Raw genomic sequence first — 27,256 nt, forward strand, 5'->3', positions numbered from 1 at the left:
CTAATTTGTATATTTCTATGTGTTTTTTAATGTTAAATTCACTTATTTTAGACAAGCACAAACACTGGAATAATATGTGCATGTGTTTATGGGTTTTAAATGGGTAAATGACAAAACAATTCAGGCAGACAGAAAATGTATTTCTTACACCCAGTGCTATTGTGAAGTGAACTGAAAAAAAGTATACACTGTATAAAATACACTTTCCCTTATACAGACATATACATTTAAACATTAAATTCATAGACATATCATACTTCAATGCCAAAGCATACAGTAACTTTAACATAGTTTTACTGTACCTTGATGAGATTCCCCCCTTGTTTAAAAGTTAATATTTTTGTTAGCCACTAGATGGTGTGTATGGCTGGTGTGCCGTTAGTATAATATGATATAAGCATGATGACAAGAGTTATGTTGTGGTTACACAGTGGCCCCCAGAATTATTTGGACACTTAATTTGTGCTTAAAATCACACTCAATTTACTATAGAGGCGAAGTTAAAAGGTCTGAGTAGGGGAAAGCCAAAAACAGATTTTTAGAAAGAAAAAAAATCTATTCTAAACCATTTAACAAATATAAATATCCTTTTAAACTATCATTTGAGAGGACCGATTACATTCCGCTAATGTCGTTAGGCGTCGCTTTTTGAGTCAAAACAAAAAAGAGTGCGGGCGGCGACAGCAAACTGAAGCATATCTTTGTCCTCCGTCTTTAATATTTAATCGCGGGTGCTGCGGGGATTGGATCTATGTGTGTGTGGAGCTCTTTCTGGGTGTTAGCAGCGGAAGCCCATGGTGGGTTGGACGTGATTTGTTCCCGCCCTGAACACATTCACTGAATGTCACTCAGTCACTGGATTAATACTTTTCGGAATCAGAGTTATATTACTGCAGTGACACCCGCGCTCATCCTGATACATTCCGGCGCGGATCGGAACTCATTGTTACATTGTAACCTCGCACCTGCAGCGATCGTGATACATTGTATCCGTTGACGATGGAGCGCTGGAAGGGGAGAGTTGCGCTGGTCACCGGAGCTTCTGTCGGGATCGGAGCGGCTGTCGCTCGGGCTCTGGTACAGCACGGCATGAAGGTGGTCGGATGCGCCAGGAACGTGGACAAAATCGAGGTAAGCGATATTAAAACGGGCTGTGCCGATAGACTGTTTGTGATCAAGAGGAAATATCAGGCCTGGATGATGATCTAGCGGGAGTGCTACTTCTGTTAGCTCGCTGCAGTCCAAGTAACATATCGATGATGATCAAACTGATTTTACAAACACTCGCTTTATTGTTTTGAATAGATGGGATTTGCTTAAGGAGCCAGTTTTACCTTGTACCAATAATTCTCATTGGGCGTACAAAAGTGATTGATTGCCTCTAAAGTATTGACCGGGTTAGCCACGCCCACTTTACACTCAAAGAGCCATATGCGTTTATATCAAAGAGTAAATGCACACATAAAAATGTCAGTTACAAAATATCAAGCAAGTGGCTGCTGCAAACTTGTAGTGACTTTTAATCATGTGAGTGGCGTTGGCGGCGTAGTGGGCTAAAGCACATCACTTGTAAGTACAAGGTTGTTGGTTCGATTCCCACAGCAACCACCTTTGTGCTTCTTGAGCAAGGCATTTAACTCCTCCAAGAGGAGTGGGGTTGTCCCTGTGTCCCTGTAATAAGTGCATGTGACAGTCGCTTTGGGTACAAGCATCTGTCAAATGCATAAAGTAAATATAATCAACTGGTGTCTTGATGATTTTTAATGGAGGTATGTAGTCAGTTCCCCTCAAGTTTCATAGTTCAGCACATTAACTATGAACATTTTCACTGTATGTAAGTGTAGATGAGTTTATCTTTTGTTTTCTATTCCTATAATTTGTCTTGTATTGTGCAATGAGTTGTATCTCTCTTCGTTGGCTGTCAATCATTGATGATTTTTTTCAGCCCTGCCCTTGAGTTCAATTCTCAGCATACTTTAGTAAACCCACAGGACTTGTGTAGTTGTGTATTCAGTTGAAGGACAGCTTGTCATCTATTCTTTAAGAACAAGTGTGCATATAAAAGTGTTTCTTGAACTACATTCACTTTTATGTCCCAGTGGTTGATTTTTTATTAAACTAGCAAATTTCAGCAGTTTTTTTTTCTTTGCAGTTATTTATTCGAACTATAACAAGAGATTATTGATGACCCCCCTAAAATATCTTGTTGGTTGGATGGTCATGTTATAAGCAGCACACCTGGCTGTGTTACCTTTCCATTTAAATCACTATCCTGCTTTCCATGTGGTTTTCCACTTAATGCAAATATTTTGATTCATAGAGATTAAATTAAAGTGGTTGTGCTGGTGTCGATTGCTTACTGTACACACAATCCATTCATATCATGAGTGTGTGTGTGTGACATCATATTGTTATGATGAACAAAGGTTGTAAGTTATGAAAAGGTTCATAGTAAATGCGCAAAGGTTTACTGCAGGACATCAGAGCTTTGATTATTCAGATTAGTGAATGTTTCATGTTTGGAAATGATTTTTTTTTTTTTTTTTTTTTTGGCCTTCTGTGTCATTTTGATGGCATATCTGTTTAAATCCAAATCTTGTTTATGTAACAGAGTTGAGGGTCCTGGTGGGTTTTATTAAATAATATTGATGGATATTACAATTGTACTGCATGAGATCTGTATCCACACTGTTTATTCTCAGTGTGAAATGAGAGACAAGGCCATCATTGTGTCGGTCTGATCACAACACACCACTGTAATTGTGTCAAAGGCTGTATTCTTAAAGACTATGTGTGTATTTGGGACCACAGTATCTTAGAACCTTCCCCCAAGAATGTACACATTCACACACAGTGGCCAGATGGTGTGTGTATATTAAAGCTGAAGTGTGTCACTTTTTTAGTGTTAAAGTATTTTTTTCTATCCCAGCTTAATGTGCAGAGACAAAGACATTTGTAGGTAAATTTTCTCGTAAACTGTAAAAACTGTCTGTCTGTGCAGCTATAAACAGTCTTCTTTCTGTTTGAGCAGCCCAATCACTGACAACATTGACTATGGGCGTGAGTTGGGGGCGGGACTGTCTGTTTGTTTGGTCAGTCGCAGACGTAGAGCATAGTCAGAAGGTTGATACCGATACCGCACTCATGTACTTGTACTTGTTCTCGTAAAAATGCTTCGATACAAAAAAAACGATACCATCTGCCGTACGAATATCATTCCATAAACATTCAACACACAAATTAAAATCATGTCATCTCCTATATTATTTAACTTGAAAGGCTGCAATTTAATGAGATAAATATATAGTTTGCATGTGCTGCACGCTTCAAATGTGAGTGAATGTGTGGAGCCGGTGTTGTGCTGACAAGAAACAAAGTGCTCATACCTTTTAGAGATCCTTGATTCATACACTGTAAACACAATCATGAGCATCAGGTACTCAGGTGTTTGTAGCAGATGACAGCGAGCAGAGCGCAAATTCACTTTATAGCACGTTGCACATACAGACTAAATATTTATTTAATTAAATAGCAGCCTTTTGTGGTTTAATAGTTTCATTGGGTCACGTAGCAACCTGCTTTTCTGGAAGTGAGAAGCTACCGTTAAAAACCCACAAACGGAAAGGACTTCAAAATAAAAGCTCTTTAAATGGGAAAAAAGTATGACAGAAATATATCACTACTTTATAGTTATGTAATATTTACTGCAATACTACTAATACTACTACTACTACTAATAAATCAATAGTAATTGTATAATATTTAAGCAATATCTCACATTTGTGATGCTCGGTAATGCAACACTTTATTTGACAAAAATATCTCCAATGTTGTATTTTGGATTATGCTGTGAGGTACTGTATAAAAGCATTTCATTTGATAAAAATAATATAATATTATGTTGAAAATTAATTGTTCTATTTGATTTAAGTGTTGATGAATTCATTTATTTAGACACCGTTTTGATGATAAAATTGAAATAATCTGTTGATATGGAATTCAGAAAAATAAAACAAAACAAAAAATGGGTATCGTGAGTATCGAAAAGGAAGCAACGGTACTCGTTCTCAAAAACATTCATGCCGCAATTTAGCGCTTCCTATAGGTAATGTAGTAGAAATATTAATATAATTATAAAAGTCTTTTACATAGCACTTAAATGGACAAGTCATATATCAAATGAAAGCTCTCATTCTCAGGAATGTGACTAATTTTGTTGCACTAATACCACAGTTCGAAAGATTTTCAAAAGAATCACAAAGTGTAGGATGATTTCGGTAAGTCAACAAATACATATGTCTCTTTTATGCACCAATCACTGCTGCTGTAAGCCCCAAGTAGCCAAAAACGTTATATCTGTTCTTACCTTAGGCAGTTTTCTAAAACAAAAATTGCCATTTTTTACTTGTGTGTGAGCTTGCTTGGCTGAATAATCCAATGTTGTATCTTAGATGTCCAGAACAAAATATGCCATCCAGCTGGAAAAGCATGCTAAACAAATCATCAGAAAAATATGTTTTTGACTATTTATTATGAAATGTTATGTTATATATCATTGCAAAGGGGAGGATCTTTTCTAATGACACCTTGATTGTACTTCTAGTCCACTCAGAGGCTGAGATATTTAATGAAACAATAAGGGTGGTGCTTGAACTGAAAATTAGACTGAATGTCTATGGACGAGCACATCTGTGAGGGCTAAAATGCATTAGAGCGCCACCTACATTTCAAATATATATAGTGATGGAATGTTATAGTAAAACATTTCATCTAGTGGAATGAAATAAGAGTTTTCACAGTGAGATAGAGTGAATATAACCAGAATTACATGCTTACAAAGTCAGGACAACAACAACAAAAATTTTAACCTTCTGTTACATAAGATTATATACACATACAATATTATTTATGAATAATTAATAAGAATGAGACCAATTATTTTGCAATAAGTCCACAGTATGTGTGAATGTTGAGCTTTTAAATTTGAGTGTGAAAAATCGCAGGATTGGGCAACAGCCCAAAAATGCACCAGAGTTTAAGGGGTTAAAGGCAGAAAATTATAATAGCTTGTCTTTAAAGCTTATAAACTAGCCTCCAAGACCCACTGGTCAACTCGATGAAAAAGCCATTTTCATAAGAGCCAGAATTTTTATTGTGAATATTTTTATTGTTTGTCTGACCAGTGGCAGATTGGGGAAGTGTTTGGGAAACCTGTTTGAAACCATTCACGCCGATTTCACATATCCTACCTGAGTGGTGTATGAGCGAGGCATAAGCAGCATGTTTTTGTTTCGGTGCCCATATTAAAAGATTACACCCTTTACATTGCAAGCGTGAGTCGTGAAGTGAAGCATCCCAGATGCGGCAGTGAGCGGATAGATTTGGCGCTGAGCCTATTTTTGCAGCGCGGCTTACGCTGAACTCAGCGGCTCTGGGTGCAGAGAAAACTTATTATTAGGGCTGAAACGATTAGTTGATGTTGTCGACAACGTCAACAATGAAAAATTGTCGCCAAAAATTTTCGCTGTCGAATAGTCGTTTGATCTTAACGTAACATAAGATCATATGAAACTCTAATGATTGCACACAAGAGCAGCACTGCAGCTCGCACCTGACTGAGGAGAGGAAGAAAACACATCTCACAGTCCAGATGCACTCTAAACATTCCAAACAGCTTCAGGTGATGTAGATCGCAAAGTATGAGGGAATTATAATGCAAAAATACAAAATAAGTAAATACAGAAGCACTCTCATTGTGGAATAAGCAGAGCCGGAGCTGACGCTCAGCTTAAGCAAAACTTGCGTGTCGAGCATCTTTAAAGGAAACACCCCGGTGTTACATCTTTAATGCAGTTCTATTTAATGCGTTATAGCTTTATTAAAGTTCAAATAATAAGGAAACTGGCATTTCTCTGTGCGGTCAGCGCCTCTTCTATGAGTTGCGTGAAGTGTCCCGATCTTAGGGGGAGAGATTGAAACTGCACCCGGCTGAGGTACACTCTGTCACAGGGATGCTCATCCCTTGAGCACACACGCTTAATGCAGCTAGATTATAACTTGATGGCAACTTACTGAATCATAACATATGTCAATGTGTATTTCTTATAGTGAAGAAAATTGGCAATATGCAGCTTTATTAATAAGAGAGAGTTTGTTTTTTCGTGAGTTAACGATGGATTGAAGTGAACAGAAAGGTGAGAGAGGGTAGTCTTCGCCCCATTATACACTGCATTTTTTATTTGTTTTTGTTTTGGCTTGTTTTCGAGCATAAATATCTAAAACTCCTTTAAAACAATGTACAATGGGCACAAGCTGAATAGTCAGTTTAGAGCTAATGATTAATCGTTGCAATAATCGCCCGAATAGTCGAATAATCGTTCTAATCATTAGATTAGTCGATTATCAAAATAATTGTTAGTTGCAGCCCTACTTATTATAAAGTAGGGCTGTGTAGTGGACTAAAGCACTGAACTGGTAATCAGAAGGTTGCTGGTTCGATCCCCACAGCCACCACCATTGTGTCCTTGAGCAAGGCACTTAACTCCAGGTTGCTCCAGGGGGATTGTCCCTGTAATAAGGGCACTAAGTCGCTTTGGATAAAAGTGTCTGCCAAATGCATAAATGTAAATTATTATATGACTATAAAAAAGAAGCAAAAACAAATAAACAATATTTAAACCAAACCAACTATACACTGCAATTTATAGGTCGGCATCTTGACCAACGTTTTTGGAAATTGCTTTTCTCATTCAAGTAGATAGGAGCTGTACTTTTATTTTGCTTGTTTACCAAGAAAATGGCTGCCCAGCCTGCCTCAGAGAGATCCAAAGATGACCATGAGTGGACTGACCTGCCTTGAAAGGGACTTTGATAGATTAACCAATCACGACCAAGTACGCTGATAAACAAGGGCACGTGACTGCCCGGCGTTGCTGTAGGAGCATAGAAAAGAGACGCTGCCGGTGTGAAAGCCCAAAAGCAACGCGTTGCTCACGCCTCGCTCACGCCCCGATCACGGAGTATGTGTGAATCCGGCATCATAATTTTTTGCAATTCTGTTTTTGGTGACTAGTGCCACAGAAATGACACACTTTACCTTAAAGCACTATATGTAATTGAGGTTTGCAGCTCTGCTTTTTATCCCAACCAGAACACTGAAAGTATAGGAAAGCACTTAGAAGCAGTGACCCTCTGGAGGGACCGAGGGGGACAGTGATGAAAAAATAAGAGATTGAGGGGGTACAAATGTGGTTACTATGGGATTTGGAATGGAATGGAACCCAGGTTTAATGAGGGGCCAGTGTAGAGAGCACATTTTCTGTTGGCTGCATTCACTATGGCAGACTCTGACTTCTGTTCCAGGATCAGTTTTTCCCTTGACTGCTCATCTACTGACCTAATGGACTACTGAGCCCAGATCATTTAATTATATTAAACTGGAGATCTTCTCAATGGTTGGAGCATTTTGATTCTTGAAACCTTTTGGTTGTGGATGAACGTGAGATAATAAACTTTTTTAGTGATTGCCGTTTATGTGATTATGTGATTTTTAAGTCCTGTTTTGGGGTTGCAATCATGGAAAGTGTCTAATGCAGCTGGATTTTAGATAGCTGACACAACACTTGTGGAATGGATTTAGTGGTACGCCTTTCACTGTTGAGATACTGCAAAGCCTTCACAGTATTTGTGTGCAGTCATGTGTAATTCTGGTGCGTGTCTCACAGGTTATTTTCTCATGATGTGTCAGTTCAGTAACTATACTTCCATCTCTCAAGAGATTTGAGTTCAGATGACTGACAGGTGATGTGGATTTGACTGTTTCGCTCCACAGGAACAAAGTTATCTCTTTACATTTGTCACTTTGTTTAATGCTGGTTTAATTTAGACTTGATTAGAGACTCTGAGAAGGGATAGACCAATTTATGTTGACAGGCCAATTAATTGGGTGGTATTTGGCCATTTGACTATTTATCAGCATCAGCTGACAGTCGGTATTATATGAGCTATTCTTGTCTAGGGCTGCAGCTAACGATTATTTTGATAATCGACTAACCTAACGATTATTAGAATGATTATTCAACGATTGCAACGATTAATCATTAGCTCTTAACCGATTATTCAGATTGTGCCTTGACTTAAAAGGTTGTATTAAACGTGCTTACTAACAATAAAGAGGACAAAATCATCTTTTAAACATACCTCTAAATAACATTCACTGAATTAAAGGAAAAAATACTCTTTATTATTTTTTTGTTGAGATTTTTCCCCTTTTTCTCCCAGTTTGGAATGCCCAATTCCCAATGCGCTCCAAGTCCTCGTGGTCGCATAGTGATTCGCCTCAGTCCAGGTGGCGGAGTACGAATCTCAGTTGCCTCCGCGTCTGAGACAGTCAACCCGTGCATCTTATCACGTGGCTTGTTGAGCGCGTTGCCACAGAGACATAGCGTGTGTGGAGGCTTCACGCCATCCACTGCAGCAACCACGCTCAACTCACCACACGCCCCACCAAGAACAAACCACATTATAGCGACCACGAGGAGGTTACCCCATGTGACTCTACCCTCCCTAGCAACCGGGCCAATTTGGTTGCTTACGAGACCTGGCTGGAGTCACTCAGCATGCCCTGGGATTCAAACTAGCAAACTCCAGGGGTGGTAGCCAGCGTATTTTACCACTGAGCTACCCAGGCCCCCAAAAATACTCTTTATTAAGTTTAATTCAGTAAAGAAATTCACTGCAAATAATCCTATTGTTATCAAGTGTTTTGACTTGTTTTCCATTTAAAATTGTCTAAAAATCCTTAAAACATCTTATTTACTGTTACTAAATTATATATATCAACCATCAGACGCCTAGACGTCTACATAATGGTACTGGCATTGGCCATTGAAATCCTGTGTTTGTCGATCCTTAAATCCGTGTTCTTATCAGTAGTTTTGTCACAAGTCAAATTTCATGATTCCCAATACCAATTTCGATACCACAGAAAAATAGGTAATATGCTATTAAACACACTCCTTTAGCCTATTAAAATGTACAATTTCAATGTAAATAATAAATGATCACAATAGCATGTTACCTTCAAGTGTTTCTCAATTAAGTAATTTTTTTTCTTTTAAGTAGGACCTTATGAAATCTGTTTTATTTATTTTTTCTACATTTTTTTAGTTTTTTTCTCCAAATTTCACATTTCCAGTTTTTTTTTTTACATTTATTTCTGAATTCAGTGTTTTAAAGTTTAATTCAATTTCATCATCAAAATGTGCCTAATCAAATTAATCCAAACTTAATTCAAATGAAAATAATACAGTTACTTTTCAACAAAATGTCCTTAAGGATCCTCACAAAATAATCTAAAACACAACAATTACATTTTCAAATCAATTCAATGTCAACTTTATTGTCCCTCTAGAGGAAATTAGCTTTGCAGCAAAAGTGACAAAAGACAATAAGACAGTACATTAATACATTAGACACATAACACATACAAGATCTCATAAAAGGAGACACCCGTCCATAAATAAATAATTTAAATTGAGATCAATAGCCCAGTGGCCATTAGCACAAAAGAGGCCTTAATTCTCTTGGTCCTGTCCTCTGGCATTCTGAAGCGACGGCCTGATGGCAGTAAGTCAAACTCTGTATGCAGGGAATGGTCTGTGCCCTTACAAAAAAGCCGCAAACTTGCCGCAAATTTGCTGCTCGTTATTTTCTAATGCAAATGAGCTTTTGATTCGCTGCAAATGTTTGCCAGAATTTTGCAGCTCTTCGCCGGTAGTGGTGAACCTCCAGCAAACCTTTTACAACAATGGACAATTTGCTCGCAAGTTTGCCGCAAAGCTTATTTTCATGTGAAAATTATCAGTGGCGAATTTGCAGCAAATTTGGCATCGATTTTCTTAAGGGTAGTCTCGAGGATGGAATATGCTTTTTTTTCTTGCTGTATATATATAAAAAAAATGTGGTTAACTGGGCCTGACTCTCCCCAATAAGTTAAAAACCTAAACTTGCCGCAAATTTGCCACAAGTTTGCCGCTTGATATTTGCACATGCAAATGAGCTTGTGATTTGCCGCAAATGTTTGCCAGAAGTTTGCAGCTCTTCACCACTAGTGGTGAACCTCCGGCACACTTTTGGCAACAACTGACAATTTGCTGCAAGTTTACCACAAAGCTCATTTGCATGTGAAAATTATCAGACGAATTTGTGGCAAATTTGCCGTAATCTTTCGATTTTTGTAAGGGTAGTCTCGAGGATGGAATATGCTTTTTTTTTCTTGCCGTATATAAAAAAAAAAAAATTGGTTAACTGGGCCTGACTCTCCCCAATAAATTAAAAACCTAAACTTGCCACTAGTTTGCCGTGCATTTTTTTATGCAAATGTGCTTGTGATTCGCTGCAAATGTTTGCCAGAAGTTTGCAGCTCTTCACCGCTAGTGGTAAACCTCCAGCAAACGTTTGACAACAAAGGACAATTTGCTGCAAGTTTGCCGCAAAGCTCATTTGCATGTGAAAATTATCAGTGGCGAATTTGCCATGAACTTTTAAAAGGCTACTTAGTCTGTTTTTGCTGGACAAGCTGATGCAACCATACAAAAGGTTAAAACGGATTCAATAAAACTCTTATAAAACAGGGTCATCATGGTCGAACACACATCAAAGTATTTCAATTTCCTCAACAAAAAAGAACAGTCGCTGTTGAACTTTTTTGCAGACGACATCAGCATTAGATTCGAAACTCAATTTGTTGCCAATCACAGTTCCTAGATATTTATAATTGTCTACAAGTTCAATCTTTGAACCGTCAACCTTAGTCAGAGAAGGACCGGGTGGCAACCTCCTCAGATCAATCACCATATCCTTTGTTTTGACCACATTTAAGGAAAGGAAAGATTGGATACACCATGATACAAACTCATCTACTACGGGTCCATGATCTTGATCCTGCCCCTGAAGAAGGCTCATTACCACAGAGTCATCAGCATATTTAATAAAAAATTTATTCTCATGGTGGCTTCAACAATCATTAGTGTACATAATGTATAAAAGCGGGATAAATAACAGCCCTGGGGTGAACCAGTCGATGAATATAACTGTTTGGAAAGTACACCATTTACCCTTACACACTCTGATCTCTCTGTTAAAAAGTCCAAATCCAACCAATAATGTTAAGGTTAAGTTTAAAAAGAGACATGGGTTTGTCTATTAGCAAATGAGCTTTGGGGTTCTCAAGATGTTTAAAAAAAGGGTGGTATCCTCGACTCCTCTACTGGCTCTATAAGCAAACTGCCAAGGATCAAGGCTATTTCCAGTCTGATCTATGATTTCTTTTTTTTCTTTTTTTATAACTAATGAAATACGAGCCAATGCCCTAAAATCATTAAGGACCTTTGGAGTACTCATTTTTGCGACAGGAGCAACTATGGAGTGTTTCCATATCTGCGATTTAATTGTATAAATCTGTATAGTCTGCAGGCGCTGTGTACGTCACATTGACGAGCATTATCTTCTGTCCTCTACTACAACATGCACAGCGATTCTCATTAAATGTGGTGTTGATCAGTGTGTTTTCAGCATTTGAGCGGCTTCACACATTCACTTTGCAGCGTGCAGTACATGCAGACTGTATATTTATTGAATTAAATCACATCCATTTGCAGTTTAATGATCACACTAGGACATATCACACTTTTAATTTTATTATTTGTCCATTTCTGTGTAAAAGGAGTATTAGAAGACACGCTCAAATAAGCGTGTGAGCAGTTGTAAGCAGCTGTCAGTCAGTGCTCGGTACTGCCGGTACTGTAGATACACTGGTATCGTTACATATTTTTAATTTTAGTATTGACTTGGTACTGAATTACCGGTACTTTTGACATCCCTACTTATAAGCAACAATCTATAAAACTCAAAATATGTATATAAGAGCCGTCTATGAGTAAGTTAGGCAGCTAATCAACCGTTTTATTGTCCTAAAAAAAGGTGATCCAAATATCGTTCTGTCCTTCAGATGAATATATGTAATGCATCTCTCCTGGAACACTCTACAAGAGACATCAGCACACTGATAGAGTCTGATGATGTCATAACATCTGACCGTTTATTCTGACACCTTCGACGGAAACTGTATCCAGTTGGGTTGTGATCATGGACCCTTGAGAGTTAGTGATGAGTGACAGAGACATGAGGAGACGGATTGATAGTTGAAGATGTGGTGGATGGATAAAGACTGAGCATTTGGATGGAAAACACGATAGCGGATGGGGGTTGAGTGAGTGTCTGTCCTTCAAGCTCAGCTGATTCCTAGAAAACAAGTGGTGCGTGGCACAATGCATGCAGGCCCACTGGTGTCATGATCTTTACATCACGAATGAAATCAGCCCGCTGGAATATTCTGACGACTTTGGCAGCGCTGTTGAAGTGTTTAATAGCATGAGATCAAACATGCTTGTGGGACTTTCAAGGGCTTTCTTATTGAAGGGGATAGTTCACCCAGAAATTAAAATACTGTAATTGTTTACTCACTCTCATGTCCAAACCCATGGTACTTTTTTTCTGTGTAACACAAAAGGAGAATTTTCACTTAACCCCTTAAACACTATGGACCCTGCGTGTCTGTGGGTAGAGCCAGAAGCGGGCAACAAGTTTATACTTAAATTGTAAAAGTCCCCGGATACACAAGCCACTCATATGTGTTACAGTTGGAAAGCTTAGAATATGAACTTTTCATAGAATGCCATCACTTGTGCATTTATGTTACATAAAATGAGAAGATAAAGCCTTAAAAACGTAGCGTCGCAAATGAGCGCCACCTAGAGGTGATTATGTAAAAATATGAGTATGATTGCAAAAGTTTTTCACATAACACTTAAATAGGCAAGTCATATATCAAGTGAAAGCTCTCTTTCTCGGTAATGTGATGGTACATTTTATTTAGTTGCCCTAACACCACAGTTTGAATGATTTTTAAAAGAATCATATTTGCGATATGATCTCTGTAAGACAACAAAGACAAATGTTTCATGCCTGTCTTTGTTACTGCTTCTGTAAGCTCCAAATAGCCCCAAACTCTATATCAACTCTCCCCTTAAGCTTGTTTGGATACATAATCCAATGTTATATCTCAGATGTCCAGGAAGAAATTGCAGTCCAGTATAAAAAGCATGATAAACAAATCTATGTCCATTGATAAATTAATTAAAAAGTTATATATCATCACAAAGCTGTCAAGGAGTTTCTAGTCCATTCATAGGCCAGGATATTCAATGAAACGGTGGGGAATATGCATGCCATCCAAAATTGGCTGGATGACTATGGTCTGTAAAATGAGACCAATTTTAAATATACTCAATTATAAGACCCGCAAGACATTCCATGGCGTGCAGACGACATTACACACAGTTCAGATGGCACACATGAATGCCGTAGCTGGCACGCCTAAGTGCGAAATGTTGCTGTGTAATGTTGTTATTCCAGTCAGGAGTGAATCTCTGCTGTTTACCTCAAAACACAATTCAGTGAAATGATCATTACAGTTGTGTTCCAGTTTGTATATATTTTGTTGCAAGTGAAAGAAGTGTAGATGAACCAGCTGTGGGAAACACTTTACTCAGATTAGACCAGTGACAACACCTGTCCATCCATGCGTGAGTATCCATACTCTATACAATACTCTCTTTTATGTTGCTCTAAATTGCAACCCAAAATCGGGGTAGTGGGTAAAAATGTATGCGTGCTGAATGGGTAATGCCTGCATATTGTTGACTTAAGCACAATCAGTGTAAGATAAATGCACTCATTGATGGCAGACCTGGTTTGATGCATCTTAATGCACCAAGTTGGCATATGCAGAAGTGCAAATGAGATTTGACTTTTGAAGAGACATTTTTCAGCTAAATCAAATGTTCCTCACACAAGCTATTGTATGACTTCAAAATATACCCTTAAAAAAATTATTTTAAATTTGCGCATTTTCATTTCATACATTTTTTTTCATGAAACTGAATTGAGTAATCTTTAATTAACAAAAAAGAAAAAAGATAGATATATATTTTAAGTTTTGTTAATGTTAATTTTGTTGGGGGTCTGGGTAGCTCAGCGAGTATTGACACTGACTGTCACCCCTGGAGCCACGAGTTCGAATCCAGGGTGTGCTGAGTGACTCCAGCCAGGTCTCCTAAGCAACCAAATTGGCCCGTTTGCTGGGGAGGGTAGAATCACATGGGGTAACCTCTTCGTGGTCGCTATAATGTGGTTCTCGCTCTCGGTGGGGCACGTGGTGAGTTGTGCGTGGATACCACGGAGAATAGCGTGGGCCTCCACACGCACTATGTCTCCACGGTAACGAGCTCAACAAGCCACGTGATGAGATGCGCGGATTGACGGTCTCAGACGCGGAGGCAACTGAGATTCGTCCTCCGCCACTCGGATTGAGGCGAGTCACTACGCCACCACGAGGACTTAGAGCGAATTGGGAATTGGGAATTCCAATCTCAATTTATTGGAATATTCGTATATTAAATTGAAATGCTTGAATCTTAAAAATAGGCTAAAATATTTTTTGAGTGTAGTACACAAGTTATATGGACTTTTTTATTAGGGTTTCCATTGTTATGAACCCCCCCCCCCAAAAAAAAATATTTCAAATAGAGGTCAACTGATGGTGGATTTTGCCGATACTGATTAATCGGCTGATAGTTTTTAAAATTGATGGATAGAATGTGACGACACTAGTCACGGCATCCACGCACAACTCACCACGCGCCCCACCGAGAGCGAGAACCACTTTATAGCAACCACAAGGAGGTTACCCCATGTGATTTTACCCTCCCAAGCAACAGGGCCAATTGGTTGCTTAGGAAGCCTGACTTTTGAAGCTTGACAGCCCCTGATTACTGCACATATTGGAAAGAGAACAAGGACATATTTGCTCAACATCTCCTTTTGTGTTCCATGGAAGGAAAGCGGTCAGATGGAATGACATTAAGGTGATAAATAATGACAGAAATTCAGTTCTGGGGTAAACTATTTATTCATTATTCCTATAAATAGGGCCAATGAGTTCTATCCAAAGGGAACTTTCCTCCATTAGATCTGTGAAAGAGCCATAAGCTCCGCCCCAGCTGTCAGATTTGACGCCAAGTTTCACAGCTCTTGTAAAAGGACCTTAATCAGATTTTAAAAAGCCTAGTAACATCCTTCACACACACACACACACACACACACACACACTCTTTCATCTTCCGGTGGCCGAAGATCGGGGGCTCTGCAGCTAATGAATTCTGTCGTCTTGGCAGGCGGCTTATTGTATTTGTTTAAGCCCGTCACTGCGGTGACTTCAGATGGACCAGACTCCTCTTTTCTCTTTTATTTCTCTCTTCTTCTCTTGTGAGCGCTGGGCAGTTTGCCAGTCACAGTTTGTGTAAAAGAATGTTTTTTTTTTTCACTCTGCTTTCAAATGGGTTATTCTGAAGATGTGACTTCAGTCACACTGATGCACGCTTGCATGCACTCCCTCTCTAACGCTGTTCCAAAACCTAGTGAGCTGCCTACCTAGACAACATTATAAGGCATCATAGGCGTGCTCTAGGCATGAAGACTGATCCGAAAGCTATGCAGTTACCCAAATTTGATAAGAAACCTCTAGTAACCTTTTAAATGGACCCATGTTATTTCTGCTTACATAAAATCTCCTTGTCAGAAGTACATTTTGTTTGTGTAAATGTGAACATTGGGCCTGTTCCTCTACTAGGTGTGGGACAGACACGTCACCTGTAGGGGACTTGACTGTTCCTCCCATTTGTCTTTAAGACCCCATCTCACACATACATGCACTCAACATCTCTCTCCATTTCTTTCACGCATGCTCTGTACATCAGCCCCTCACTGTGTAATTTGATAGATCTGATTCTGCTTAATGATCGTATCTCGGTCCAGTTCCAATACGACTCATCACTTTAAAAATGCTTGCTGTGCAGATATTGGACCGGTAGATCTCTTAAAGTCCCTCAGGAGCCCATGCGTTTGAAGGACGAATTTGATGCATGTTGATGCTTCAAACGTAAATTGTGTTTCAAAAGCTAGTGAGCTATCTTGCTGTCTGTTGCCTTATAAGGGACAGTTCACACCAAAAGCGCACTTGCCTCCCTTGTTTTTTCTATGTAAACATGCACTAGACAGACGTCTTTGACCATTGCACTGTGTTTCACTGTTTATGTAGCATCTAAAACAATTTTTAGACAATGTAAAGACGTCAGTTTTTAAAAGCACATCTTGAGACACCTGCGTTCTGTTATATTTGTTTAGCTGCATCTAGCTTTTTTAGCGCAAAAACACATTCAGTCTGAACAGTACCTATGACCTCTGTTTTCAGTGATTGATTGATCCATATTTCCCAATTTAATTCCAATTCACAAGCTCTCGATTCGATCCGATTCTTTGCGATTCTGATTCATTTGTGAATAGTTCAGTTATATTTATTTTCAGTTATGTTTATTTTGCTTACATATAAAATAAATGATCTCGCAGCTAATGCTGTTAATTAGAAATGGGAACTTCTAACTTGGTACATTAACCTTGTGCGACCCCGTGTCTACATGCATGGACGTTGTATTTTGCTATACGCAACGCATAATTTAAATGAATAAAAACTGACTGAATACTGTTCGCAATACTCTAGACTCATTTAAAGGGTTAAACGTTTGCCGCACAGAGTCACGTGACACAACAGCATGCTGTCCATTTCCGTGTAGCGCTCCTACGGACACAGCGCCAACAAAAGTGCCTCTGGTAAGAATGTTTTTTTCATTGAAACCTGTTTGTATATGCAGAAACCTGGTTGTAAAGAGTAGAGTCTCTAGTTTCGTTTGATATGCTGGTTTAAAAAATCTGTTCATTTTTCACGCGTTGGTGCACTGATAAACATGATGTCCACATATGTGGACACTGGCAACGCATTTCCTCAAAAGTAGAAAAAACATGTTAGTTATTTTGAATAACTTTCAACTCTAAACACATCTGTGGGTCATTTCACTTCATTTTAATATACATTTTGTTATATATTATTTTGTTATCACTGTGCAATTTGATTCTATTCATTAACATTAGTTAATGATTATCACATCATTATCACATCATTACTGTGCATTATCACATTGAGAATAAATAGGTTCATCCAAAAGCTGAAAAATGTTGCTTTCAGAGGCTTTATATGGAATTAGGATGAAAATAAGGTGCATTTCAAACTGTTCTGAGACCAGTGCAGACAGATAGCACACTGGAGGTTAAGTCATTCACTAAATAGGGAGCAAGGGAGCATCCTATAGCTCTCTATGCAGCTAAGTGCATTCAAAGTCTGACCAAAAGTTCAGTTCACATATGTGGACATAATTTTTATTTTATTTTTTTGCTTGTTTATTAGGTGATACTAGTTACAAATGAAAAAGGGAAATGGAAAATGCATAAAGCAGTCACGACTCACGCAGGGGTCTCGAGGTTCTGAAAATATTAATTTTACAACATTATATTTTATTTGTATAAATCTTTCATCACTTTCATTGCTTTTTAAAAATGTACAAATACCATCAATAAAATCTCATTCTATATTGCACACACACACACACACACGCACACACATATATCATGTTTATTGTTTACATGCATATTTGTGCTATTTACAAGTATTTACATTGATATGTAGAACAAGTGCTAAAACTGTGGTGTCTCTTTAAGAATAGTGGCAGTTCAGCGAGCGTCTCACAGAAGTGTTTTTGTTGAGAGAGTTTCTTTGGTGCATCAGTGCTGTGTATGATTAAAATATTTTTTTTCTATTTTTGTTGTTTTTGATAACAGACATTTTTATCGCATAGCGCTTATCACGATTAACTGGATAATTTATATTTTTACCCAGCCCAATAGTACACACAAATATATGGTAGACTGAACTATTTTTTTATTAATACTTTTTGACATTGAAAGAAATATGTTTAGAATAAAAACTTTTCGCTTCAACCCACAGTCTTAATGGATTTTTTTCTCAGAGTTTGCTGTACAAATGTGATGCTGCTTTAGAATTTGGCGAAGAAGGTATCTTAGAGTAGGGCTGAACGATTTGGATGAAAAATCGGATTGCGATTATTTTGAAAAACTTGCCGGTTGCGCAATACACATCTAGTAAGTGTTTTCTTTTGGCCAAAATTAAAGGAATAATTCACATTCTTCATGCATATCGCCACCTACTGGGCAGAGAGGAGAATTTATAGTAAAAAAAAAAAAAAAGAACTTAAATATTGATCTGTTTCTCACCCACACCTATCATATTTCTTCTGAAGACATGGATTAAACCACTGGACTCGGTCCGGTAAATACGGTAGAGAACAGAGCTGCGCACATACAGTAAATGCAGCGAGCAGCGCATGCACGCTATTTATTTATTTATTTAATCAAATCACAGGTTTGATAATCACACTATGTCATTTTGCAATTTCTATTTTATTTTGATTAATTGTTTTGCCCTATCTTTGAGGGCAGCATCATTTTAAGACCTGCTTTTTTTGAGCACCTGTGATGTATTCAAATTCTTTCTAGGTAGGCAGCTTACTAGGTTTAAGAATGGAGCTATAGTCACCAAACATGAACCCACATTCTGTGTATTACTTGTCTCTAGTTGTTGTGTGTATGTGTGTATATGTGTATATGTACGTGTGTGTGTGTGTGTTTATCCACCCCCAGGAAATACTTTTGTAATATTCTTGCAGAAATGAACAATATGTCCTTCATATCCGCTTAGAGGAGGCCTGACATATGAGAGTTAATATGAAGAGCCTCAGAGGATCTTACTGCATCTACAAAAGCCCACCATGCGACCCCTGACAGCCCTTTCTCTGCAAACTCAATGATATCACAGTCACTGAGCAGCCGTGGACGAGCACAGGTTCATCGAGTGCACACAGAACCAGAGAGGGAGGGGAGAGAGACAGAGAGAAACAACGCTGCAATAAATCAAATGCGATTACCTTCCATAACAAGACTTACTCATGTTTCATTCTCGTACCGTTCATGGCGTATGAGTTTGCCATATAATTATATGAAAAAATATGCTTAAAGGTCTTATATGGTGTAATCTGTGATTAAACTCAGCTTTAATGTAACCCCCAATGCGTGGTCAGATGGTTTCATCCATCAGTGGTCCGACTGTCTAGGGACGTGCTGTGTGATCACGTTGGCATTCTATTACTATCACTGTTGTAGTGGGCCGAAAGCTGCATGTTAACTGTATCTTTCTCTGTTCCCGTGGCCCATATCCATCTCAACTAGCCCGTAGAGACTAATAAGCATTGAATGTGTGTACACGGTTATGAACTATAAAGATCGTCTTTTACTAGGTAGGTTGTGACACTTAAGCCCTGAACTGCATTGCAAAAATGGCTTTTTGGAATTTATAATTAAAATAAGACTATCTTAATACATGTGAAATATGTGCCCATGGAAAATACAGTTTGATAAGGTTCATTAAAAAGTATTCAGATTTACACAGAAGAAGTTACTCCTGAAGTAAGCATGCTTTAGTTGTACTTTTAATCTAAGACCACTTAACTTGCCTTTGCTTTTATTCATTTGGCAGATCTTGTACATTATTATGAGTGTTTTCCCACACCAAAAAAACATCTAGATTTTTAAGAATTTTATCAAGTATTATTATTGTTTGTATAGCGCTTTTCACAACACATCGTTTCAAAGCAGCTTACAGAAAATTGTGCTGTAACAGGAAATGAAGCTGTATTCTGCAGTAAAACAGCGGCCTCTAGAGGTGAAATAAAAACAATCATGTGGGGATTTGCTGTACCTAAATCATTCAACATTGACAATATTCATCCATACTTTAATGCATATTTTTTTGGGAAGGTCATTCCACCAAGGAGGTACTGTGAAGCCAAACTAAGGTTGTGGAACTTAATGGGGCATTTCATTAGTTGTTTTTAAGAATTCGTAGAGATTTAGCTCTTTTAGTATTATTGATGTTACTTTACTCTAATTAGTTGTTTCGTGTAGTCACTATTAAAGTGATTAGTGTTCCTTTTTTTTTAAAAGTTAGATCCTGTTCAATCCATGTCATTTATCCGTGTGTGTATGAATGTGTGTAGCTGAAGTACAGATTATTTAAGCTACTTTGGGGAATTGATTGTTTAATGACTGACCTTGTCATTATTTTCTTGACAGCCAATTGAATTAAGTAGAAAGAATAATATTAAAGGTAATTTGAAACACTGTGCTATTATTTGTTAAATCTTATTCATGTGATATACCTTTTTGATACATTTGAGTATATCTAACAAAGGTTTTCTAGTTATGCTGACATAATATGACCATTAGTTGAATTTACTTAAAAAGTGTGATGCAAAAATACTACTAATATATTTTAAGTAAATCCAACTCCTCATTTTTTTCCAATGTACCTTTACCCATCATGTTATAAGACTGTTCAGTCCTACTTTAGTTTTTTTCATCAAATATCAGTTTTTGCTCTTTGTCTTGATCTCTATCAGTATACAGCATAATAGTAATTTGTTTTTTTTGGGTCATTTAAAAATAAGGATTTTCAATGTTTTGTACAAGGTTTTTGTTTATTTTGTACAAAAATAAACACATGTACATATTTCTTCAAATGTAACCTTTGTATTAGGGCTGGGCGACATAGCTAAAATTAATTTACCAAATATATTTGATAAATGTGTTTCCATCAGAGTTTATGTGCATGTCTTCTTAACAAAAAAACTAAAAAATTCATCTCAAGCGTATAAGCTTTTTATTCACATTTCGGAGATTTTATATGCATCTTGGTGTTTCCATACAACAATATCTCAAAGTTTGCATAAAAATACATGGATTCATGGACCCAGTTCGTGACACACTCAATGAACTGATGCTACTGATCTTAAAGAGACAGTACCATTTCAGCACTTGTTCTTCATATCAATGTAAATACTTAAAAATAGTTAATAGTTGTATATACACTGTGTGTGTGTGTGTGTGTGTGTGTGTGTGTATATATATATATATATATATATATATATATATATATATATATATATATATATATATATATATACTTTGCATTTTTTACCATGCTAATTCAGAAATAAATAAATAATGGATTTATGTTAGACCTTTTTTCTACATAAATGCAGTCAAGCGTGTCCAAAACAGGTAATATATACAATATATTTCCTTTTGTCTCACTCCTACACACAGATTGTATTATTCTCCTGTGGTTTGTTCTCTGAGTGTTTATTTATAGTAAACTGCAGCACAGTTCTGTGTGTCAATCAGAGCTGGTTTATAAAATCTGACCGTACAGGTTAGTTCAGGTGTGTTACACAACATTTATCCTGACCACACCTTCTCCTCTCCTCTCAATTCATTTGATCGATGGCCTTAAGTTTAACAGCTCAGTCAGTGGTCTCGTTTGGCACGGTCCAGCCTGATGCAACACTTCTGTTATAAAAATCACATTAACGAAATCATCGGGTCTCAGAACAGATTACGGTACTGATCGATCACTAACGACCCTGATCGCGTCTGCTGAGCTCATGTCATTTTAATGAGTCAGATATTTATCGCTCTGATTAACGATTCCGCCCAACCTTTAGACAGCTGCAATCTATCATGGGGAAAGTGTGTGTGTGTGTGTGTGTGTGTGTGTGTGTGTGTGTCTAATCAGCAGTCTCTGTGTGAGTTTATCCATGTATTGTGTGAGTTGTCTTTTTTTAATCCTCTCATTAAACGCACTTCCTCCCAAGTGTGCATACATACTATCATATTAAAATATCTGTAATATATAGATAAGGAAGAAAGAGTAGTGTGTCATTCTGAACTCAGCCAACACGATCAGAGCAGGGTTCCAACGATCATGGAAAACCTGAAAATATCAGGGAATTTTAAAATAGTGATTTCCAGCTTTGAAATCACTTAACACTATGTATATATATGTATACTGTATATATACACACATACAGTATATATAGGCTCTCAGAACCCAATCTCTTTCCATATGTCTGTCACTCTCTTCATCAAAGCCACAGTTTCCACCAAAAAACACACATGCTTAATACGGTCATAGTTAGTACAATGTTGTTACAGTAAAACCATGGTTAATTTTCGTAAGGGTTAAATAGGGTGGCAACATAACATACATTTATACTTAAAATACTCTAATAAAACCAGAAATGTATATTTATATATATATTTAATTTATAAATATATTATTTGTATAGATATTGTTTATTAATTGTGTAGATATTTCAACATTTAAAATTATATCCATATTATATGATGAAGATGAATATATTTTTGTTATATATATTTTTTTTATAGATATTGTTTATCTCCTTTCTAGATATGATAAAGTTTTAAATAAAAATTGTAATTTATTTTATCCATATTATATGATTAAGATAAATATATTTTTTATCATAGTTCTGTATAGATAGTGTTTATAAATTTGCTAGATATTATACAATTTTTAAATAAAATGTGTTATTTATTTTATCCATATTATATTATTAAGATAAATGTATTTTTTGTTATCATATTTATTTTATTCTAAGTTTTATGGGTATTTTTTATTAATTTTGTAGATATTATAACATTTTTAAATAAAAAATGTAATTTATTCATATTATGATTAAGATCAATATTTCTTATTTTTTTTATTATCACATTTATTTCATTATTTTTATAGTTATTGTTAATTACTTTCCTAGATATAATAATATTTATTTTTCATTTGTAATAGATTTTTTCCATATTATTAAGATAAATGTTTTATTTGTTATTATATTTATTTTATTATTATTATTTTATAGCTATTATTAATTACTTTTCTAGATATTATACCATTTTTAAATAAAATCTGTCATTTATTTTATCCATATTAAATTATTAAGATAAATATATTTTTATTATATTTATTTTGTTATAATTTTTTGGTAAATATTGTTAATTTTCTAGATATGGAAAAAAAATGTAATAAAAAAATGTAATTGATTTTATCCATATTATATTATTAAGATAAATGTTTTGTTATTATATTTATTATTATTATTATTATTATCATTTCTAGCTATTATTAATTAATTTTCTAGATATTATACCATTTTTAAATAAAATCTGTAATTTATTTTATCCATATTAAATAAGATAAATATATTTTTATTATATTTATTTTATTTTTTTGTAAATATTGTTAATTTTCTAGATATGAAAACATTTTAAAATAAAATGTGTAATTTATTTTCATCCAAAGAATATGATTAAGATAAATGTATATTTTTTGTTACTAACATATTTATTTTATTATTAATTTTATAGTTAATGTTAAATAATTCTCTTAGTATACAAGAGCAATTTGATATATATATATATATATATATATATATATATATATATATATATATATATATATAAAACGTAATTATTCATGCTTGTGTCAAACACCCATTTATTCGCTCATGTTTTCATAGTTTCCCAGCCCAGAGCCACAGACAAGCACTAGGTGTGAGTATATTAGTATGTCAACATTGGAGAAGGAAATAATTTTCTATTAAATGTTATAACTGTATTAAGTCATTAGAGTGTGTATAATAAATCATTAGGGTGTTGGTATACAATGTACATCCTTGGGCTTTGTCGATTTGAAGTGTGTGTTCAGATGGGTCAGAGTGATTGTTTGGCTGCGGCGCCAAAGAAGCTTTTTGTGTTCTGAACTGGCAATGAAGGTTGCCAGTATTACACACACACACAAAGTGCCAAACTCTCTGGCATCATCTTTCTGGTGTCCTAGTATGCCTCTCGGACTGGGCACGAGCCAATCACAAGCTCAACTAAATCCCTAAAAAGTGAACCAATCAGCTGCATGCTCGGTCAACTCATTTGTGATTATAGCTCCGTGCTCTCTCCATACTTGATATCCATCTTTCTCTCAAATTACTGTATTTACTTTTTGTTATCTTCCCAAATGTTGTAAATTAAGGCTTATGCATGTATTTATTTGGGATGTTAAAATCCAGGTGTAAAGGGATAGTTCATAAAAAAAAAAATAAAAAAAAAGAAGAAAATTCCGTCATCGTTTACTCACCCTAATGTTGTTCCAAACTTGAATGACTGACATACTTCTGTGGTACTTATGATAAAATAACTAGCCTCCTTCAGTAATGAGGTATACACAGGACTAAAAGCCTTTCCTTCAAATGACATTACAGAGTTTAACCGCATTTTGGTGCTGATGTGTGAATGGCAGCAAAATGGATAAAAGTTGTTGACATTTGTCAATGAGGTTTGATCATGAAACACAAAAGAACAAATTCGAGTTTGGTGTTAATTGTCAATTTGCCATTTTTGTTGAATTTTGTACACCATTTCACAGCTTTTAATGACTTGAATTTTAATCTGTCTCACACAAAGCAAACATAAATGATGAAAGAATTAACATTTTTGGGTGAACTGTTCCTTTAACAGAGGAAAAGAGTGACACAGAGAGACACATAGGGGTCAAAATGAGAGCAAAAGAGATGAAGAGAGACTGAGAGCTAGACGAGTCAAACACAGCGTCACACTGAGCCGGTGGCTCTTCCTGTCTGTCTGGATTCAGTCTTTCATACACAGACAGGAACTGACTATGTGTGTGTGTGTGTGTGTGTGTCCACTCTAACAAAATCTGGACACCTCACCTGGCCTTTATAAAGCCCATCATCACTTTCACTATCTGTTCATTAAGCTCTAGTTCTATTGTTTCTGTTTAGTCAATGACATCATCAGCAGTGGGTAGGGCTGATATTGTTTTTGCCCTTAAAAGGATAGTTCACCCAAAAAATGTAAATTCAGTCATTGTTTACTCACTCCTGTGTTGTTATAACCCTGTATGACTTTCATAACACAAAGGGAGAAATTGTGAAGAAATGTTGTACTCAGTGATGTCATACAATGGCAGTTTATGGTGACCACCTCTTCAAGCTTCAAAAGAACACAAAAGTATAATTCAGAAGTCTAATAAATTATTCCATGAGACTCGTGATTGTTATGAAAACAAACAATACGGTTTGGTGAGAAACAAACTGAAATCTAATGTATTATTTAGTGGAAATGTTCACTGACCGTTGATCTCCTGTGTGCGCGTTCATGATAGGGCACGAGAGTTCACGCAGCCTCTTCGTGACATTGGGCGTTCAAGCAAAAACTCGTTTTCTTTATCTAAAAACAGGTCCTCCACAATGATTGTATCAACAGAACACAACACAGCTGCACACCAAACAGAGAACAGAACTTACTAAACATGTCTGAAGAGTTTGTAGTCCAAGAATTGATGCATTTCTATACCCAGAAATATGCATTTCAAGCTGTTTTCTTCTCAGGCACTCTTGTCACATGATTCTGAAGAGTTTATGGTTGACCTAATTCAAACATCCGCTCTTGTCTTCTCTCCGAACAGAAGTTGGCCGCAGAGTGTCAGAGCGCGGGATACAGCGGCACTTTGATCCCGTATAAATGTGATCTGTGTAATGAGGAGGAGATTCTGTCCATGTTCTCGGCCATTAAGACTTTACATCAGGGAGTGGACGTGTGCATCAACAATGCAGGACTGGCGCACAACGAACCTCTGCTCAGCGGAAAGACAGAAGGATGGAGGAATATGATTGATGTGAGTTACACACACTTCATAACAAGGAACACATTTACTATTGCTCTTATAAGTTTACTTAGAGTTCAAATCACTAAAACTAATTATTAAACTTCAGTGTGTAACTCGTTCCTACAGAAATTAACTACATCTCAAATCATGTGGCTTGTTGAGGTACTGTTACTTAACTAAATGAACAGACTTATGATTTTCACCTGGCGGACAATAAAGCATGTGAAAAATCTCATAAACTTACGTTGAAGAAGGAACCCGAGCCATATCTATAAACCAGAATATCATTCTGGAACATCAAAATATCTAGAGGCTTGGTGGTAAACAACCACCTAGCAATGCCATAGCAACCACCCAGAACACCATATTAAACACATTGTTAACACCTAGAGAACCCTATCAACTGCATAGCAACCGCACAGCAACTGCCCAGAATGCCATATCAACCCCAGAACAACTTATCTACCCCATAGCATCCACCCAGAACACCCAATCAACTGCATAGCAACTGCCCAGAACACCCTATAAACTGCATAGCAACTGCCCAAAATGCTCAATTAACTGCATAGCAACAGCCCAGAACACCCTATAAACTGCATAGCAACCACACAGAACACCCGATCAACCACATAGCAACCACTCAGGACACCCAAAAAGCCACATAGCAACCACGCAGAGCACCCTATCAACCACATACGCAGCTACCACCAAGAAAACCTTATCAGTTGCATAGCAACCATCCAGAACACCCGCTCAACCACATAGCAACCACCCAGAGCACCCAATCAACCGCATAGCAACCACCCAGATCACCCGATCAACCGCATAGCAACCACCCAGAACACCCTTATCAACTGCATAGCACCCATCCAAAGCACCATATTAAATGCAAAGGCAACCACCCAGAATGCCCTATCAGCTGCATGGCAACTGCCCAGAACACCCGATCAACCGCATAGCAACCACCGAGAACACCCGATTAACCACAGCAACCACCCAGAACACCCTACCAATTGCATAGCAACAGGGTTCCCATGTGTCCTGGAAAACCTTGAATTTTGCAATGCAGTTTTCCAATCATTGAAAAGTCACGGAAAATTAGAAAAATACCCAAATGTCCTGGAAAATAATTATTTGTCCTCGAACATATTTCAGTATAATAAAACGGTTTGACTGTGTTGCTAGCAAGGTTTTCGTTACATGTACAAAAACATGGTAATGATCGGGAATTGTAATATGAGTCAAATACACAAACTGCCGGCGGCTGTGGATTGTGAAACAACATTAACGGTTAAGGGCACTTACACTATTATTGTATGTATGTATGTGTGTGTCTGTGTGTGTATATGTGTATGTATATATGTATGTATGTGTATGTACTTATATGAATATGTATATATAGTGTCTTATTGTGTATTCTATATATACTTTATTTTCTATTCATTTTTTTTATTTTTTATTATTGTCTATGTCTTGTTGCTGTTTTGTATTGTTGTGCACTGGAAGCCTCTGTCACCAAGACAAATTCCTTGTATGTGTAAGCATACCTGGCAATAAAGCTGATTCTGATTC

The 27,256-nt window shown here is 36.8% G+C and overlaps 1 protein-coding gene across 1 annotated transcript in view; it reads left to right on the plus strand.

Annotated features, from left to right (window-relative positions):
- The first annotated feature begins 751 nt into the window (after window positions 1–751).
- Window positions 752–27,256, plus strand: part of LOC127423629 (dehydrogenase/reductase SDR family member 11) — a 34,319-nt gene continuing 7,814 nt past the window's right edge. The window contains exons 1-2 of the mRNA XM_051668104.1: window positions 752–1,131; window positions 25,484–25,693. Of these exons, the coding sequence (XP_051524064.1) occupies window positions 1,000–1,131; window positions 25,484–25,693 (342 nt within the window). The 5' untranslated portion in view covers window positions 752–999. The remainder of the gene's footprint in view (window positions 1,132–25,483; window positions 25,694–27,256) is intronic.

The sequence above is a fragment of the Myxocyprinus asiaticus genome, chromosome 3 (genome assembly GCF_019703515.2).
Source record: "Myxocyprinus asiaticus isolate MX2 ecotype Aquarium Trade chromosome 3, UBuf_Myxa_2, whole genome shotgun sequence".
NCBI lineage: Eukaryota > Metazoa > Chordata > Actinopteri > Cypriniformes > Catostomidae > Myxocyprinus > Myxocyprinus asiaticus.